Source organism: Penaeus vannamei, chromosome 37 (assembly GCF_042767895.1).
Source record: "Penaeus vannamei isolate JL-2024 chromosome 37, ASM4276789v1, whole genome shotgun sequence".
Taxonomy (NCBI): Eukaryota; Metazoa; Arthropoda; class Malacostraca; order Decapoda; family Penaeidae; genus Penaeus; species Penaeus vannamei.
This window is the reverse complement of record NC_091585.1, coordinates 10,090,941-10,109,645: the sequence shown is the minus strand read 5'-3', so window position 1 is coordinate 10,109,645 and position 18,705 is coordinate 10,090,941. Positions and strand designations below refer to the sequence as shown.

General features: G+C 36.5%; 2 protein-coding genes across 7 annotated transcripts; one reads left to right on the top strand and one right to left on the bottom strand.

Annotated features, from left to right (window-relative positions):
* Positions 1 to 3,716: 3,716 nt before the first annotated feature.
* On the bottom strand, positions 3,717 to 16,739 carry LOC113827863 (coiled-coil domain-containing protein 186). 6 transcript variants are annotated; one of them, XM_027380797.2, is made up of 7 exons: positions 16,584 to 16,739; positions 13,573 to 13,693; positions 12,757 to 13,281; positions 11,445 to 11,618; positions 4,945 to 5,079; positions 4,547 to 4,681; positions 3,717 to 4,383 (listed from the first exon to the last, which is right to left on the bottom strand). In XM_027380797.2, exons 2-7 carry the CDS (start codon positions 13,681 to 13,683, stop codon positions 4,303 to 4,305), a joined length of 1,161 nt encoding a protein of 386 aa, XP_027236598.2. In that variant the 5' UTR covers positions 13,684 to 13,693; positions 16,584 to 16,739; the 3' UTR covers positions 3,717 to 4,302. The 6 variants fall into 6 exon arrangements, with proteins under 6 accessions (XP_027236598.2, XP_027236599.2, XP_069971114.1 ...); XM_027380798.2 differs by having other exon boundaries at positions 13,588 to 13,693; XM_070115013.1 differs by lacking the exon at positions 16,584 to 16,739 and adding an exon at positions 16,427 to 16,546.
* Positions 16,740 to 17,179: 440 nt separating this feature from the next.
* Positions 17,180 to 17,845, top strand: LOC138859530 (DNA-binding protein RFX7-like; the record flags this gene model as incomplete). The annotated part of the gene is given in 1 exon segment (XM_070115010.1): positions 17,180 to 17,845. A coding segment is annotated over 1 exon segment (275 nt), but the record flags the coding sequence as incomplete, so codon positions are not given.
* Positions 17,846 to 18,705: the final 860 nt, after the last annotated feature.

Sequence of the window (18,705 nt, the reverse complement as noted above, 5' to 3'; positions counted from 1 at the left end):
TGTGTGTGTGTGTGTGTGTGTGTGTGTGTGTGTGTGTGTGTGTGTGTGTGTGTGTGTGTGTGTGTGTGTGTGTGTGTGTGTGTGTGTGTGTGTGTGTGTGTGTGTGTGTGTGTCTGTGTGTGTGTGTGTGCGTTGGTGTGCATATGCACACACATCCTCAGCGTGCGTATATACATGTGTGTGTGTGTATAATCCCTGTCATTCATGATATAACTAACTTAATATTTAAATAAATCATCTGTAACATTTAAATATTACTGGTACCTGAAGAAACTGGTATGAAACAATTTTATCCAACAGAGAAAATACACATCTAATAAAGAAAATGTAACTAGTAGGCAAAACATTAATGAAAACCTCATCAAAAGGAAGATCATTTAATAAACCACTTGGATGTACACAAAGTAGACTTTTAGTTCACTATGTCAACATTTGGTATGTTTACTATTTTCTGTGAAATATCAAAATATATTCTTGACTATGGCAAAGTATTACATTCTATAAAAATAAAATTTCACCTCTTCTAAATAGTATATCATGCATACATGACTAGCTTCAGCAAATGTTTTTATCTGCAGAAATAATATACATTATTGTTCATATTGCAGACTAAAATAATCTGATATTGCAATGGCCAAAGGTCAACCCACTCATACGACAGGGACTCAGGAATGCTCCTTATATAGAGCTGTGCTCATATTGGGCACACATCACTCAGATGCTGACAAAGATAGTGAGTGTAAGTTTTGTAGTTGATAGGTATGTTTTTAGTTTATCATTTTATTTATATAATGTTGGAGCTTCGTTTATTCATAGAGTACTTGAGTTTATTTGGAATGGTTAATGGTTACAAAGCAAAATATATGTTCTAGACATCAAAGGTCCTATAGCACTATAGAAAGGTGTAGTCATGAAAAGTATAAAGAGGGAGGGGTTGTTTGATGATTAAATGTGCTACATGTCAAAAGTCGTATAGCAGTTCAGAGTATTAGGGCACTGAAAGGAGCAAAAAGGGGTGAGGGTAAAGAGAGTGAGTAAATGGGCTAAGGTAGGGATTAACAAGGGTGATTAGATCAGTTATCAAAAGAAGGGATTCTGCAAGGATGCTTGTAGGGTAAGGTAGGGATTAGCAAAAGGAGAAATGGGGTTTAAGGACAATTAGAGCACAGTTTCATAAGTGTTAGGAGGGAGAGAATCCTGGGAAGGGCATTGTTGCAACAAAGAGTGATGGGCAGCACTAGAGTTGGGACTTTATATACAGCCCCTATAAAATGCATTATGGGAGCCACAACAATTGGCATACGTGTGTGACTGTGCAGAGCAGTTTAATTGACCATGGCCAGGTTGTGCACATAGAGGGCATCAAGCTATGGAGCAACAGTGTTTAGCAGGGTGGCCTAGACACCAACAATTCTCACATTGATGTGGGGAGGTTGATATGGTCAGACAGAGAGGGACTTTCTGCCTATATGAACAACATGAGGAAGGTCATGTCTACAGAAAATAATCTTGGTAATTTAGTGGAGGACTAATGGCAGCCCCTAGGGGTAATGGTATAGCATTGTACTGATGCTTCCTTATAGTCCATGAGGCAGGAGAGTAAGTCTTCTCCACAATGTGACCTGTCCCTGTCATAGGGCAGTCTGGAGATAGTTCCAGTACAAGCATTGATAGAGGGATGAGACTGGGCAGGAATGGGTTTGCCAGTGATGTCAGTCAGCTCTGGTAATGTTTTTGCCTGGGATTCAGGTGTAACTGTGATAGCGTGGGAACAATTGGGGCGGGGCCTCAGCAGTTTTTGGAAACATTGCTGGAAGAGGAGAGTGTTGTCAGAGTGAAGGGCTGTAGAGGGGATTATGAAAATTCAATCCCATTTAGCTAGACTAAACAGAGTATTCAAAAGGTTTGTAGAAGTGGGGGTGGTAGAAGGACTAAGACGTGTGGAAGAGAGTAGTGTTAAGAGAGGTGGACAATAAGGGTAGAGTAGTAATAAGGGAGGAGGGGGTAACAGATGAAGAAAGCTGTTGGGGTGGAGGAGATGACGTAGAGGACGTTGGGTAAGGAGGAATGTTTTCTGGAGGTGGATGATTTAGACTGGACTGAGCTGATAGTAAGTGTTGAGAAGGTAGCAGTAGCTGTGTTCAGTTGTGGCCAAAGGAAAGATTGCAGCCAGGGAACCAGGAGGATTGAAGTTGGTGGGGCTAGTTTATAAAGGGGCAGCCCTCATTGTTCCTAATAGGACTACAAAATCTTCATTACTGACCATGGTAAGCCTTGAATATGTTGGGGAGAGAAACAGTGTACCCTTGAGGGGTGAGAGCTAGATAACTAAATATCGTGCCATTGGCTTCTCCAAGACATTCATGATGGGCACTAAGTCAACCTTTCATCTTTTCAACATGGCTCACACTTTGCAAACTGTATAGCAGAAGGGGTTGGAGAAGAGAAGGAAATAGAAAGGGGAAAAGAAATTGCAAAAATTAGCTGAGTGAAGGACTGAGGACCAAAATATAGGTGATTCCTATCCCAGCACTAGGTCCCAGCTTCTGTTTCCTAAGCCCCTTGGCCACAACATCGAGCAATGGATGGGATGGGGAGTCTATATGGGAGTGTCTGTAACAGTGTGAAAAAATATAGGTGTCCTTGTGTGTATTGCCTTCTATTACAGAGTTGGACACAAACAATATCAATCTGTGCAAAGTTTTGACCAAATTTGATAAGCATAGCTTGCTGGAGCTTCACATTTCTTTAAGCTGTGGAAGTTAAGGCTGAATTGTGAACAAGAACAGGATGAGCAAAAAACAATAATAGAAACTGACTCGGTGTGTGTGCTAAAGTTTCTGAGAATAATTATCCATATTCAGGAATAGATCAAATGCAAAAAAAATTAAGCAAGTTACTGACTATTGTACACTAAACAATATATTCAGTATATAGTATATTCTAGGTATACGGACTTTGAAAGCCAGTATGTTTTAATAACTATCATGAAAGCCTTACCACTTTTTGCTTTATTTTATAGGGTAATATAGGATGTTGGAATTGGTGGTTTTGAATGTCACACTTTTAGTACTCAGGGTACTTTTATTCAATGCCCATCATCAACTTTGGGGAGACCATAAGGCTGAGCTGCCATTGCTGATCTGCCATAGTAGCTCAAGTGTTCTTCCTCAGCTTACTGTTGTTATGCTTTTGATGTTAACTGAAAGAATATTCTCTTGTCTGCCTCTGGTTTACTTGTTAGAATTCTTTTGCCTCACACAAAGCTATTGCTTTGTATGATACGTCCCTCCTGTCTATGCAACTAAGTAGCCTTTCAGTTTGATCACTGCTGTTAAAGACCCATTAGTTTGCTTTCCTCTTTTACTCTAGGTTATTTATAAGACTCTACAGAAACACCAATGCTAAAAAAATTCTATCACTCTGTCTAAATATCCAGCATTCTAATCTGTGGGTTGCATTTGGGACCTCAGCAGTTTCTGTTTTTGTTTTGAGAAAACATACCAACCTTTCAAGATTACTGAAATTGATAGTGCTGCACTTTTAGCTGTGGGAAACCTTCTCTCTATCTCCTTGATGTCATCAATGGAGTCTGATATAGTAATTTCAAGATATGTAAAGTGATTCTACATATATATATATATATATATATATATATATATATATATATATATATATATATATATATATATAATTTTTTTTTTTTTTTTTTTTTTTTTAATTAACAATTAACCTTTTTGTTCATACTGCTCCATACAATTTTCAACATGAAAGTAAAGTACGTGATCTTTACTTGCAGTTTTTACTATATCTAGTAACTTTTACAATTCTTCCATGCAACTTGCAATAAGTACTACATTGTCTTTAAACTTGTGATTGGCAATATATCTTACACTGCAATGGCCCCCTCAAAATATCGAAGTGCAGTTCTCATGATCTTTTTTCCACACGGATATACTATCATATTTGGATTTAATGTAGATCTTACAGCCAGTGAAAGGCTACAAAGATAGGCATGAAGGTAAGATATATATAAAATTATATTAAGTTAACAAGTAAAATCCTTGTTTTGCTTTGAGATATAGTAAAAAAAAGAAAAAAGAAAAAAAAGTGGAGATTGCTATTTAGTTTACTTTCGAGAAAGAGAAGAAAGTAGTAATGAAACCCTAGCTTATTCAGTCTGTCTCAGCTGTTCTCATTCTAGGAAAATAGAGTAAGAGAAGATTCTACAGATGACAAAGGCACTATGAACAAATTCTTCAATGTCCCTTTTTTTCATATAGGTATATTACAATGTAAAATCTATTGAGGTTGTAGTGGTGTGATGATGTTTAAAAATTTCTCCTCTAGCCCTGCTGCTGCTTTGGCTGCTGCTAAATTGTTCTGGAAAGTAAGTTGGGATTTATTGCATTATATATAAAACATGTAACACTTATCTATATTCCTTTGGAATAACTTGTTATGTTTTAAAATAAAGCATAAATCTCAATGCTCTACAGTTCAAACTTTAAAGCTGAGGTAAAATATCATATTTCTAAGAACTTACTTTCTGCTCATTAAGAACTCCAATAAGCTTGTCTTGCTTCTTAACTAAAGCATTCATGTTCCTCTGCTGTCTCTCCAACTCTTTTACTTTGCTATTGCTACTTCCTAATGCTGTTCTGAGCTGTTCTAATTCTTCCTGGATTTAGAAAACAGAACAATAATAATAAATGAAACAGGTTACATTATGTGAAAAAATTGTCGGTTATGTTTAACATCTAATTTTTTACATAAAAGTTAGAAACGAACTTACAATTCCCAAAATCAGTACCTCTTATTCACCTAAAAGTGACACTCAAGATCATTCTGAATCATAAATTTCTCTACTTTTACAAAAAAAAAAAAAAAAATGAAGAAAAAATACTAACATAAAAATTCCTAATATGAACAAATAACTCAAACCTTGTGCCTATTTTTCAGTGCAGATATCTGCTCACGCAAGGAAGCATTTTCTGAATGAGCTCGTGTAAGCTGGGCTTGGAAAGATGACTGGCTGCTGCGATGCTCATTCTCACTATGCTGATGACTTGAAAGTTCCTGAAACCAGAAGAGTCTGTGTTAGATACGCAAGTAATAAATCAAACTCCATAACAGTCTGAAGGACTACGAAGCCTATTGCTGGTCCCTTCCCTAGTAAGGGAAATGAAAAGCATGTCTGAGTAATAAAATCAAAAGGAGAAATAATCTATGAAGCTGATGTTGTTTAGTGAGGTCTTTCCAGCTTTCCAGCTGAAGAAGCATCTCTGACACCTCAATAGCAATTCAGTGGCCTTCTTTCTTCCAATGTTTTGGACAATATAACTTCTCTATTTGTTCCCCTAACAACACACCTCCAGTATAATTGTTTCCCTCGGCTGGCATTTGCCTTTCTATTCCTGGAATGCTTTACTGTTCATGATTCCCAGTGCCTGCCATCTTTCCTGGTGTTTGTGGGGACTTTACTGTGTTCCTTGTCTACCATTTTAATGTTATCCTCCTATACTTTTACTTTCTACTATTTTGATATAAGTAGTATTCTACATCACCAATTCATATTTCATCACTGACTTTATTATATATATTTTTTAATTCTGTATTTCCTGAAAAAAAATCTTATATTTTCTAATCTTCACTAGTCTACCAAGTCATCACATTTCCTTTTCTTACTTATACATTCTTCCCTTTACCTGTCTCAAAACACTAATTGTACCAAGCTTTTTTATAAAACAAAATACAATAAACTAAGTTAAATATTATGAAATATATGAATATACAGAAAATATGGTTCTCAAGCAAGATTCATTTCTACTGAACCTTTTCCTAATTGGCAAAGCAAAATATAAGAATTCATATACATAAATATCCTTACAACATATATTCAGTATGTTTTATCTGAGCATCCCCTTCACATTTTTCTGAATGTGGCTGGTTGCCTTATAATAAGCATTCAAAAGAACATGCCAGACATAACATGACCCTGAATGTAAAGCTTAACCCATTCATACTGATCAAAATGTTCAGAAAGGCTGGGGTACACTTGCATGCACTGTTCCACACCTGGGCAATTGTCTAACTCATGGTTGGATGTGTAAGCTTCATCCCAACATATGGGAAATGAAATAATGATTTTTCACCATGTTATGAATGACTTAAAAGGTTTTCAAATATGATTGTTGCTTACATTTGCTTTTTACAGACTACCTCAAAGATATACAGGTATAAATCTAAAACTAAATATTTATCTGTTTTATATTCTGTAGATTTTTTGGTAATTTGTGAATTCACAACAATAACTGTAAAGATACAATAAAGAAAGGTTTCATTTTCCAATTTTTTGAAAAAACTACTAACTTCTATGCAGCTCCTGCATCCTTAGGCATAGATCACCCTAGTGTTACCCCCAACAGCTGAACCCACTTGGGTCTTTCTGGTACTCATGGATATCTCATGAGCCCCAAAACCCTGTCCCTTTTCACCCTCTTCCCCTTCCAGCTTTCATAATACTTATATTTCATCCTACTGATGAGAGCTGTTTTGTTTTCTTCAATTATTAAACTACATTGTAAGTTTCTTACATTTAGGTACTCTTCAGTTTCACTTAACTAAAACAGATTAACTGATTTCTCCCTTAAAGTTTCCACTACCAATGGATATATCATATGTTTGAGAATATTATTAATTGAAACAATGAGGTTTAACATTACATGCATTTAAATATTTCATATCTGTAGAAACCATTTCTCCATTTGTTATTGAATGAAGCTTGTATTATTATGCCAAGCTCAAACAATAGATCACATGACATAGTTAATGGTTAATGGTTACAAAGCAAAATGAGTAGGAGGAGGATAGATGTCGACAGTCATTATGAGTGCAGAGGGAATGGGAGCAGAGAGATTAAAGGATGTATGAGGCATAGACATGTTCTCTAGAGATTCTGAAGTGTGGTTGGTTGGGGAGGTCCAAGAAGAGGGGACAGACGTTTGAGGGGCGGAGGTAGAGGCTGATGTATGAGAGGATGTGGTAGGAGAGGAAGGAGTGGAACATTTAGCTTGTCTTGCAATGAGTCAAGCAAAGAGGTGGGGTAGATAACAGGGAAGACCAGATTAAAGTCTGAATTTAGAAAAGTGGTAGAGACTGGGGTGTATGGATTTAGAATGGCAAAAGAATTTGACTGGGAGAGGGAGGGGGTAGAAGTGGGATGAGGAAGAGAAACTGAGGATAATGGAGAAACCTCTTTGAAGGGAGGGGGAGGGACAGAGCTAAGGACAGCACTGGAGAAGGGAGTAAATAAAAACCTTGTGTGTATTATCCAGAGCAGTTTGATCTATCATGACCAGCTTAAGCACAAACTGTGGAGTAGAGGTGTTGGGCAGGGTAGCCAAGATGCCAACAATTCTGACATTGACAAGTGGGAGGTTGCTGCAGTTGGAGAGGAGGGCCTCTCCACCAATATAAACATTTTGGGGAAGTAATGTCTACAGAAATTAATCTGCAATATTGGTGGAGGACTTATGGTAGCCTGTAGGGGGAATGGTGTAGTGAAGTAGTACTGTGGACATTAGGCAATGAGGAGGAGATATTGGAAATGTTCAGAGATGTAGTCAAAGAAGAGCCTAGGGGGGAATTAAAATCATTGGAATTAGTCCATAAGGGGAAAACCTCATTGTCACTAATAAAGGTACAAAATCTTCATTACTGGTCATGGAGTATGTAGGGGAGAGAAATGGTCCACCTCTTAGGGTCCCCTTAATGGTTAAAGGCTAGACAACTAAACAGGGGAATACTGTGTCCACAGCTCCCCAAGGCCGTTCATGAATGGCACACAGTCAACCTTTTATCCTTCCAACACTGCTGTTACAACTTAGGAAGTAGATAGTAGAAAGGATTGTGAAAGGAAGGAAAAATAAAGAGAAGAAGAGAAGACTGTGTAAAATTATTTGCATCATGGGCTGAGGTCCTAGACAATGTTGAACCCCAGCATTGGTTCTCAGTCTCTGACTCCCAGGCCCCCCCCCTCCCCCATAACAACAGGAATAGGATTAGGGGGAGTTCATATGAAAGCATAAAGCCACATGGAGTGTCATATGATAAAATATGTATTATGCAAATGTGAATTGCAGGAGTGACTTTAATAATAAATCATCATAAGACTAGAAGAGAGCAGCTTAATATTGTAGTTGTCTAAATCAGAATAATTCCAATCAAACGGTAATCAAAAATGAAAATTAATATAATCTAGATGTTATTAATTTAGAATACTTATAACATGCCTCCCCCCACTAAAAAATCATATTCCTACAATTCACTATGAGTCACTATTTATATTGTTACAATTATTTAAGCCCTACAATATATTTTTCCACAAGCATGACTTTCTCCATAATGTGTAGCCTTCATGATCTGCCACTATTGTATAAGCATACTCTTTTCCATTGATTTTTTTTTTTTTAATCACAACATAAGTTTGCCTAGTTTCTTCTAGCTACAATACCCCCATTCCACTTGTAGACCTTCCTCTCCCTGAGTTGATCACACAGTCATGCTTTCCTGCCTCTTTCTTCTTGTGAATGAAATGCAGCTGAAGTGGACTGACAATTCTGGTATTAAGTGGCATCTTCCATCCAGCCATCCCCCCCAATCTTCTCCTTTCCCACAATCCCCCTCAAAACAACAATACCATTATTCATCACAGAGTTATCTCCTACTGTATTATTGAATATTTACCATTCATATGTTGAGATACTTATGAATACATCTAAATACATAATCTATTGTCTTCTATGGTAAAAATATGATTTTGCTGATGTATATGGATGTACCTGTGATACTTTTTAAATTCTAGGTAACATGTACAACTATATGGATAAATGATAAAATTAATACATTGGATAAGCTAATAAATATTATTAGGCAAGGTACATCAGTATTATAGAAGCTATATCCCTCAACCAAATGTCTCTGAAATAATCCTTTTCTGTTAAAATTAGTGAAAAAGAAGAAAAGGAAGAAAGAAGGAAAGAGAGAAAGAAAAACTCTAATCCCTAAGAATCATGAGTTTTGTTAATCAATACAAATCCTCTAAAGCACCGAGCCAATTCCTATATCCAGTGGGAGATATCCAAAGTCTTCCATTATTATCTGAGAGGCCCTACAAATGAGCAAAATCTCCAAAAGAAAGGAATTTATACCATTGCTGTTGGCAAAGTCAAATAAATATTACTCAAAAGTGATGTCTACATTACTGTCTGATTACTTTACTATGGATTTAGTAGACAAATTAAAGCAAAATAATTTTCTGTATAATCAAACCATGTCTATATCTGGAAAATAAAAATAAAAATAATCTAATTTAAGTCTTTCAAATGCATATGAAGCTCACTCACTCACTCATATAAGAAATGTCATATTTCACTATGAAAATGCTTCATTTTCTGGCCATGCCACATATATTGCATGTTATTCTAGTGAGAAATCTATATCTTACATTCTCTTCAACAAATTTCTTACACTTTCTCTTATAATTCTGCCATGTCCTCTTTCAATTCCTGATGATATGGACTACAGTTTGCTGAGAGTTGTAAAAAGTTTAGAAATACAATTTAGATATAAATAACCTAATATCAACTGTATTATGTCAAACTGGGTACGTGCTCTACTGAGTCCTGAGTGTTTTGGCTGTTGGATCTCAGTACTCCATGGCTCCATGGTGACCAAAATTCAGACATTAGGCTTACTTGAGTGGTGACTCTCCCGTGTTTGTGGCTTGTAGGACTAGCCTACATGAACACTCATGTGTGGTATCAAGACTCCTTGCCTCCTGTTTGTAATGCTATTAGGTCTTATTCTGTATATGCATTTTTTCCTGATCTAATATTTCTGTTTATATTTGTCATTTATTATGCTGTATCAAGATGGTAATAGACTGTTTTCACTGAGCAGAGACTATATTTTTGTAACATTCAATTTTTAATAACACACTCCGTACTGCTGGCCGAGGAAGGCATGAATAGGTTCCTGTACATGGAAATAGTGTCCTCCCTAGAACCTTATTTACCTGTGGAAATAATGCAAGAGCCCCTTCCTTACGGCACATGGAGTCTAATTTCCGTCCAAGAGCTTTGTGCACTGACAGCTAGTTGTCCCCATCACTCAGTATCTATAGCTTACAACAATTTGAGCCAAATTCTTTTTTATGATGGATCCAACCAGTTAAGATCAAAACTATCACTTTAGACTGTAATACACTCAAAGACTCAGGAAATCTCCAGTGGAAGTTGACAGAGGTATCAATATCATCTAGATCCAATACAGCAGGAAAGTTCAGGGAACTCATACCAATCTTGACCACCAGAGCATTATTGCTCATCACCAGAGGATGCATACACCAAACCTGTGTGTGGAGCATCATGCTGTTTGGCAATGAGACCTGGGCAGTCACTAAAGCTTCTGCAAGATTTTGCAAAATGACTGGCATGTAACACAAAAAATTACTTGTAAACCAACTTACACAGCCTCCTGGATATACTTGGTATCTCTAAAATGGAACCTCTAATCCGAGGCAAGAAACTGTGATGGCATAAATATATCAAGAAAAGTCATCTATACAAAATACTCTGGAAGTCCAAAAAAGACCTAGGTGGAAACCATAAAAATTGATCAGAATTTGGATATGATAGACAACAAACCCAAAAGATCATTAAACCAGGAAGAGAAGACTCAGGAAAGCTAGACAATGTCCAGCTTCTTGAATGGAAAATCAAATGATAATCATTATAACATTACAAAGCATCTAAGAATATGAAATAGTTCAATATATATGACAAAGCCAACCATATGAGATAATAATCATAATAAAAGAACAAAACTAAAGGACCTATGATATAAACATAATATATCTTGGATCAATTTGTATGAAATTAAAAAAAAACTCTGCAAATGAAATACAGAGATTCTTACATGATGCTTCAACAGTCTCATCCTGATTAGTTATCAGTGGGCACATCTCACGTTTCACTTCTGAAATCTGACTAGTTAAAACCAGACACTTTGTGGGACTCTGACTGGACCACTCAAGTAAGCTCCCCTTGTTCCCAATTTCTTTGACACAGCTCCCAACTGAAACTCCAAGATCTAAAACATGAAACACACAAAACTCATTCCAGCAAACTTCACCTGTGCAGCAGCAACACACGACAGCCCTGTCCTCTGCCAGCTGGAGGAACTTCCCCAATGCCCCTGTAAAACTCCACTTCACCAACAGCACCCAGCCATCACAGTGGGCATTCACATCTGAACAACTCCCTAACAACAACAACAAAAAAAGAGACTTATTACGTAGTAGAAACACCAATCTACTACATCTGCATGATCCTTCTCTCTCTCTCTGTCCATTCCCTCTTTCTCCTCAAACTGTTTATTACCTTCCGCAATCCTTGGCACTCAATATTCAGCTCCTGTACACGATCTTGAAGCTGCTTATTAGATTTTTGGAGTTTGGTGGTCTGCTGCTGCAGAAGAAGCACTTGTTTATTCAGGGTCCTCCTCTCTGTCTCAGAAGTGTGGGCTCTGGTGCAGGCCTCCTTCTTGGCATTCGACTGAAAGAAAGGGTTTTGGTAAATGTTATCTAATTCTGATGAGTGATTGTGTGGCGGAGCTCCTCTGAAGTAAGGTTGATGATATAAGTGAGCTGTTTTAAATATAACTTCAAATTAATCTAGTTTATTTCTATCAGATATTAGCTTGTACATTCTTGCACTTAACATGTGAAAGTACATGTGAGAGAAAGAAATTTTTTTTTTCTACTTTTACAAATCACGTAAAGAGTATTTAAAATTATGTTACTAAACAACCCTGCTGATTAGATTTCTGCTTCCCAATATTATTTTTAAAATTTGTCTTTGGCAAGGATACTATATTAAATAATATGACCATAGACAAAGCAGAACATATATAACTGTTAGCAAAGGCACTGTAGTAAGAGAAATAAACAATGATATGAAACTAGGGCAGAACAAACAAATCTGTAAAACTAAAAAAAGAAAAGAAAAGAAAAAAAAAATGATGACAGTTACACTCTCTCTCTCATTCTCTCTCCCTCTCTCTCACACACACACACAAACTATCAATTATACATCCTTTTACATCAAGCAGTATTGATAGTAACAAATTAAACTGACTGATGTGACTGGCATGTTGAAATTAAGACTAAAATTATTTGATAATTCTATTTTAATATAAATTTACATATTAATGGCTAACATCTATATCTATGATAGAAAAAAAGGCAATGCACAAACTGATGATGGATTCCAGGAGGATTCCGAAACTGTTGTCTTGTATATTTCAATAAATTTTGTCTGTGCATTGTGGGTTTTTCTACCATAGTATCTACACAGTAGAGGGTTTTTCCATTTATCCATATCTATATTTAGTTCTCCTATGACCACAACAAGCAAAAGGTCTTTAATTGCCTTTCTGAAATCTATGGATAGTTCTGCATTAACTTCATCTGTGTCTAGGGGTTATGTATGCAATTCATAAGGTAATCCTCTTAAGTTCTGAATTATAAAATCTTTGGAGAGAAATCCTATTTAAATGTTGAGATATCCTATACTGATGGAATTGCCATGTGGGTGAAATGGTGGGCAGGAATAATAACATGATGAAAGCAATTTTATCAAAAAATTTCCCACCAATATTTTGAAATGAGGATTGCCTCCTTGCATCACTTACCAGTCTTTTACACTCTTCCTGTAGCACACTGATGGTTCCATTGAGATGGGTCACTTTCTTACACAATGAGCTTATCCTGTATCTTGTTGACTGGTCTAAAAACTCATCGAATATGGCATCTTCTGCCTCTTCAAGATGATCATCTGTGGCTTCCTGTTTTTCCTCAATTACTTGCTCATTAGAGTTTTCTGCAACACGTGTGGAGAGTTGTCTCTTTTCTATTCCAGTTTTGTTCTGTTGTTCTGTGGTACAAGTTTTATCACTCCCTCTATAAACTGATGGCTGATACTCCTGTTGAGTTGCTTTTGTATCCCAATAGAGATATTCTGCATTTTCAGTGCAAGTCTTTTGATCTCCATGTAAAAAAGGAGCAGTTGTCTTAATGACAGCATCTCCTTGATTCACTGTCTCTCCTACAGTATATTTTTGGTGAGAATTTTGACAAGTAATAGTCTCACTGGTTTTGCTAAGGCAGTCTTTTGGTTCTCTATGTGATGCTTGGGAAACTCTTTGCTGGGTTGCAACCTGTAAAATAATGCAGCCCTTAAGTTGTACACAATATCAGTCATTAGAGTATGTTTACAAATCTTAAATCTGAAGTTAATAGTAATAAATCATATATCAAAATTTAGACAGTTATGAAAAATAAAGATGACTGAAAACTTTCTCATAGCATTCTAATTCTTGTTCAAAATTAAGTTAATCTTCTCTTGACCAAGACTGGTAGCTGTAAAATGCAGTCATAACAGAATTACATAACTCAAAACAATCTTCTTGCTCTGTTACAAATGTACTCCATTTGAACTTAAAAGATACTTTATACGACTCTACATGATCACTGCTGGATGATATCCATAAGCCTTGGAGACGCTGAAGGCGAGAATCCAACTGCTGGTCAAGGAGTTGTAGGTCATCTTCACTGGACATTTCTTTGCAACTGAAAAATACAGAGTCTATTATATGCATAAACCCAACATTTTTATCCCTATATCATTGGGACCAAAAAGGTACATTGAATTTATTTCTTTGTAAATCAATCTTCCATGACCAACTAAACCATCAGTACCCATCGAAAACTGTATTTTTTCTATTAATACTATTACCCCTTATTTTTAATGCTACTTTGTATGATAAACCACACTCCTCATTATCAAGGTAATCATAATTTGTTTTTTTAATATCTTACTTACTGACCTCCACATGTCCTAACAAATATATCAGATGACCAGTCCCCAAGATGGCCCTGGCATGAGCCGCTTGCTTAGCCTAAACTTACACCAGGTAACAAAGTTATTAAGTAATCAAACGTTCCATTTCAGGATCCAGAAATACTTTTAAAAATCTATCAACAATATTTGTTGTGATCTAAAGATGTGTGACTTGTAATTTAGCATTAAAAGTTTGATCTAATAAATATATATCACTGTTGTGAAAAAATGAGAATAGGAACTCTGAGATATTGAGACCTTTGGTGACTAAAGAAAGTTTATGATACTCCAGTTTCCGAAAAGGCAATGCATGGCACAAATTTACTTATTGTTAGAAAACCAAACATCCATCAACTTAAATGACAGCAAGGATACCATGAGACAGCAGCTCAACATCTTGAAATTAGGTCTTCCGCCTGACTTTCATATGTGTTGTGAAGAAAAGTATATGTGGACTCCTGTTCTATTTGAATATAAAATTTAGCAGTTATACTAAAGGTGTATCATAAAACGTTACCAAAATTCCAGAAGGAAAAATTATGATCATACATATGAAAGCAAGGGGAATAAATATCAAAACATCCCAAAATATTATTCTAAATTTTCTGTTATACATAAAGCAAGCAACAGCAAAGCCTATGAAGTTTGGAAAAGGCCTTGTCTACATACAGTATGTGAAGCAGGACACAGCTTCAATTGCTTTCTTATTTGTCAAATAAACAGTCAGGGTGTTCTACAAACCATATCTTCTTGGAATACACAGTGGAGACTGTTGACGTGTGTTAGAGCACAGGCCCTAAGGCACTGTGGGTACACTTTTATTATCTAATTGTACCATTATCCTTCAGTTGCATATGTCAATTAATGTTATATATTAATGGGCACCACAGTATCATATGGTAAAATGACTTATTCTACAAGCAATTACTATTCTAGAAATATGCCATAAATAACTAAAATGTCTCTCACCCATATTTGGAATCTGCACTGTACAACCAAAATACTACTTTTGCTCTAATTTGCATGCTTTAATATATTAGTCATACAAGTTTCTGTTAACCATAGAAATTGCCTTGTAAGAGTTTAAATAAGAATTTTTTAATTCAATCTTCATAAGAAATGCAAGTAACAGAACCTTGTCATTCAAATTAGTTTGTGAAGTTATCTATTCTCATTTATATCTTTTCTGCATTTGCCATAATAAACACTTCTAATCCATTAAGCTTTATTTAAATGTGCAAATTACAAAGAAGTGTGCTGAAGGGATAACCATAAAAATTTGTTTGTGTATGAAGCAAATCGATGAATCTCCTAATTAACATGTATCACAAATTTTATTTTAAGTACATATCTAAATCCATTAGCATTTGTAATTGCTGACTGGTGTACAATTTAACCCTTACAATATCAGCCATATGGTATAGCCAATGCAAATATCATTTCCTGTTAGATTTCATATGCTGATTAATAATATAAGAAGAAGGGCAGATATTGGATGATGCATATCCATGACCTACAATCCTTTAAGTTGCCATCTCCCCATGTGTGCTAGGAACTGTAGCAGTAAGGCCCACTACAAACACTCCATAAAGAGATATAGATACCAGTTTAAGTGGTAGATGTATACCTCATTTACCACAGAATAATTGAGGTCCCAATCTTTTCTGGCACTGGAGAGGTATGAACTGAACAATAAATCAGCACTGTAACCCAATGAGCACTCCCTTTTGATTTCAGATATTAACCATTAAGAATTGGACTGTTGGTAACTTGGAGCATGAAATGCAAGGAAAGTGTGATGCACATAAATGATCAAGGCTAAGAGAGATAACAAGGTTGTATCTCTTAGTCACACTCCACTGACCGCGGTTATGGCAAACATGACAGCTCTCATTTGACAGGAATCGAAAAGGTGGTAAACATTTATCGAGTTGCCAGATGTATTCCTCCTACTTTGGATATTTCATACATATTCATACTTTGCCCCACAATACTCTGTACTGGTCGGAAAAAATAACCAGTACAGCAAAACAGCTAACTGTCAACTTTGGCCATTCCTGTTATGTCACAGAAGTGGGTGGATCTTACTGACATGTCTTGCCTCCGATCACGAGATAGCTTTGGGTGTCGCAGCCACTGCGCGACACCCTAGTTGCCATTGGAAAAGATGACACTAGTGTTAATGACCAAAGAGACGTCTCATAAATTATCAAAAAATAATTACTTTTGATGAATAAACACAAAGAATGGTTATCTATATATTCATATAAACTTCAATATGCATGATATACTGTGAAAAAACTGCTCCCCCTCCCTCCCAATCGTGATAAGAAATAATACCTTGAATGTCACTGAACAAAATGTAATCACGACTTCAAGGGGATTTCAGAAAGAATTTGGCTTAAAGTTTACCCGTTATTATTCACTCCGCTGAAACTTGAAACACTAAACTGTGTAAGTACCTTTTAAAATATGAAGTAGGGGATTCACAAAACTATGTCGATTACCTAATACTGATACAAAGTAAATAAACTCGATCTTTCCCCAAAGAATCTCATTAAGAAAAAGCTTCTTCGTCTCCCATTTGAGGAACATTTGTATACTAAGAAGAACTATTACCTTAACGTATCTGAAAGTTCTCATTTAAATTTTGGTATTTTGTGCATTTCATTTGAGCATTTTATTTTCGTATTTTTCGGTATGATGTGATGATTCAAGCTCTCCGCGTCTTGGCAAAAGTGTAAACAAGTGTCGATGACGCAGTTGGGCAACACGACGTTACAAAGGGGTGTTGGGGTTAAATTATTTTTAAAAAGTAATTTTATCTATGTAATGACATTTTTGTCCCTTTCACGGTACTTTTACTACATTATCATTACATAATTACTTACCGTATAATCATATTTGGTCCTAATTTGATCTTATGTTACAGACATGACATTTGACTAGTTTCCTAGTGTGTTGTAGAGAACAGGGCTAAATATTTTATGATTATAATGCTGTTTTATTACCTAATATCTGTGTAGTTGTGATGAAAATTATCAGGGCTTTCTCTTGCCCTACTAGTATTGTAAATACATAGCAAAGGGTGGCTTTGATATAAAGATAATGTGATATTTACATCCTCGAATGAAATTCTTTTAATTCATATAAATGTTCCAGAATCATTTGCTGATGCTGCAAAAGTAGTGATATTAGAGTGTGTAAATATTTGGGCTTACATGTTCAATTTCAGGAAATAAGGGAATAGGGTAAGGACATCTATACACAACTTATACCAATAATTTCCTAAGTAAATTTCCACCGCACCGAACCAATCAACCTTCGTTATGGAAGAAAACATATCAAGCCAAGCCTAAAGATTAAAAATTGCATAGAGAGATAAGGGAAAAGACCGTGTGAGACACAGATAGCCGAAGGAAGAGAGAAGGACGACCATTTTTAAATCTCTTTGTTCTGGCGAAGCAACGTCGTGTTCCCTATCAGCTGATCGTGGGTTCAGCTGATCGAGGCTCAAGATGGAGGCGGCGGAGCTGTGGTGAGGCGGGCGCGCGAGCTGGATTATTGTGGATTTGTGCCGTAGTGCGGGCTCTACTCCACTATGTTATGGATGGATCAGCTCTAGCGGGAGTGGATAGTATGGTCAGTATGAGGGGCGAAGGCATGGTGTCGGGGCAGAGCAATGGCGTTCCCGGGAGTGACGGAGGGAGCGTGAGTGAGTCTTCGTCCGCCACAGCCATCAGCGGGGGAACGAATGGGAATAATCAGGTGGAGTGCCATAATGGTGGAGCGACGAGGAACGGGGAATCGCAGTGGAGTCTTGTGTCCAGCGACGGCTCCAAGATGAACAAAATCCAAGAGATCGTCGAGAATCATACAAGGTGAGGAGTGTTTCTACTTCGACTATTTTTTCAAGGACAAAAAAAATCTACGGGATTGGCACACCCTGGCCTGCCTGTGTATGTTTGTTTTGTTGTTTTTCTTCCATAGTCAATACAGGAAGTGTGATGGGTGTCGTCATTATATAAGTGTGAAAGATTTGTGATGATTGTTATAACATGTGTAGTTAATTGATCTGCAGCAGCTGTCTTGTGCAAGTTCTACGTCAAGAAAATAGTGAACAAGTGTCTTTGAAAATGAATCTTGTGCCTTCATAACTATTGCACATTTATTTATGGCATGTCATTCCATGCTGTCAGGTACAATCTGTGTAGATGTCTATTTTCGTTTGTGTAACAATGCCATTTTGGATTTATTATTTCATCTTCCTCCTCTTTCCTAGTTGTGAAGACTGAAAACCAGAAAGTGTTCATTGACATTGGTTGTACTAGTGTCCTGTGATATAAACTAATAGCATTCATGGCTGTTTCCTTGCTGCTCCTGATTATCTTTGTGTTTTGTGATAAGAAGATAGTTGGGTCAGGGCCATTAGCATGCCCCACCACCAAATTTGTTTTGGGAAGAATTAGAATGGCCTTTATTTTGAAAAATGAAAATGAAGTTATTGATGGTAGAAGTTTTGGTCCTTAATTGATGTTTGACATTCTAACTTGGGGTTAATGTTTATGTCCTCTAGAAGAACGACTGACATTGGTATCTTCAGATGGCTGTCTTTTTCCATTTTGTATTGGTGATTCTAGCTGATTAAGTGCTCAACAAAGGATTATGCATGATGCTCAGGTGTCTTGCCATTCAAAGCTAGGGACTTAGAAACTTATATTTCTGAGGTATATATTTATGT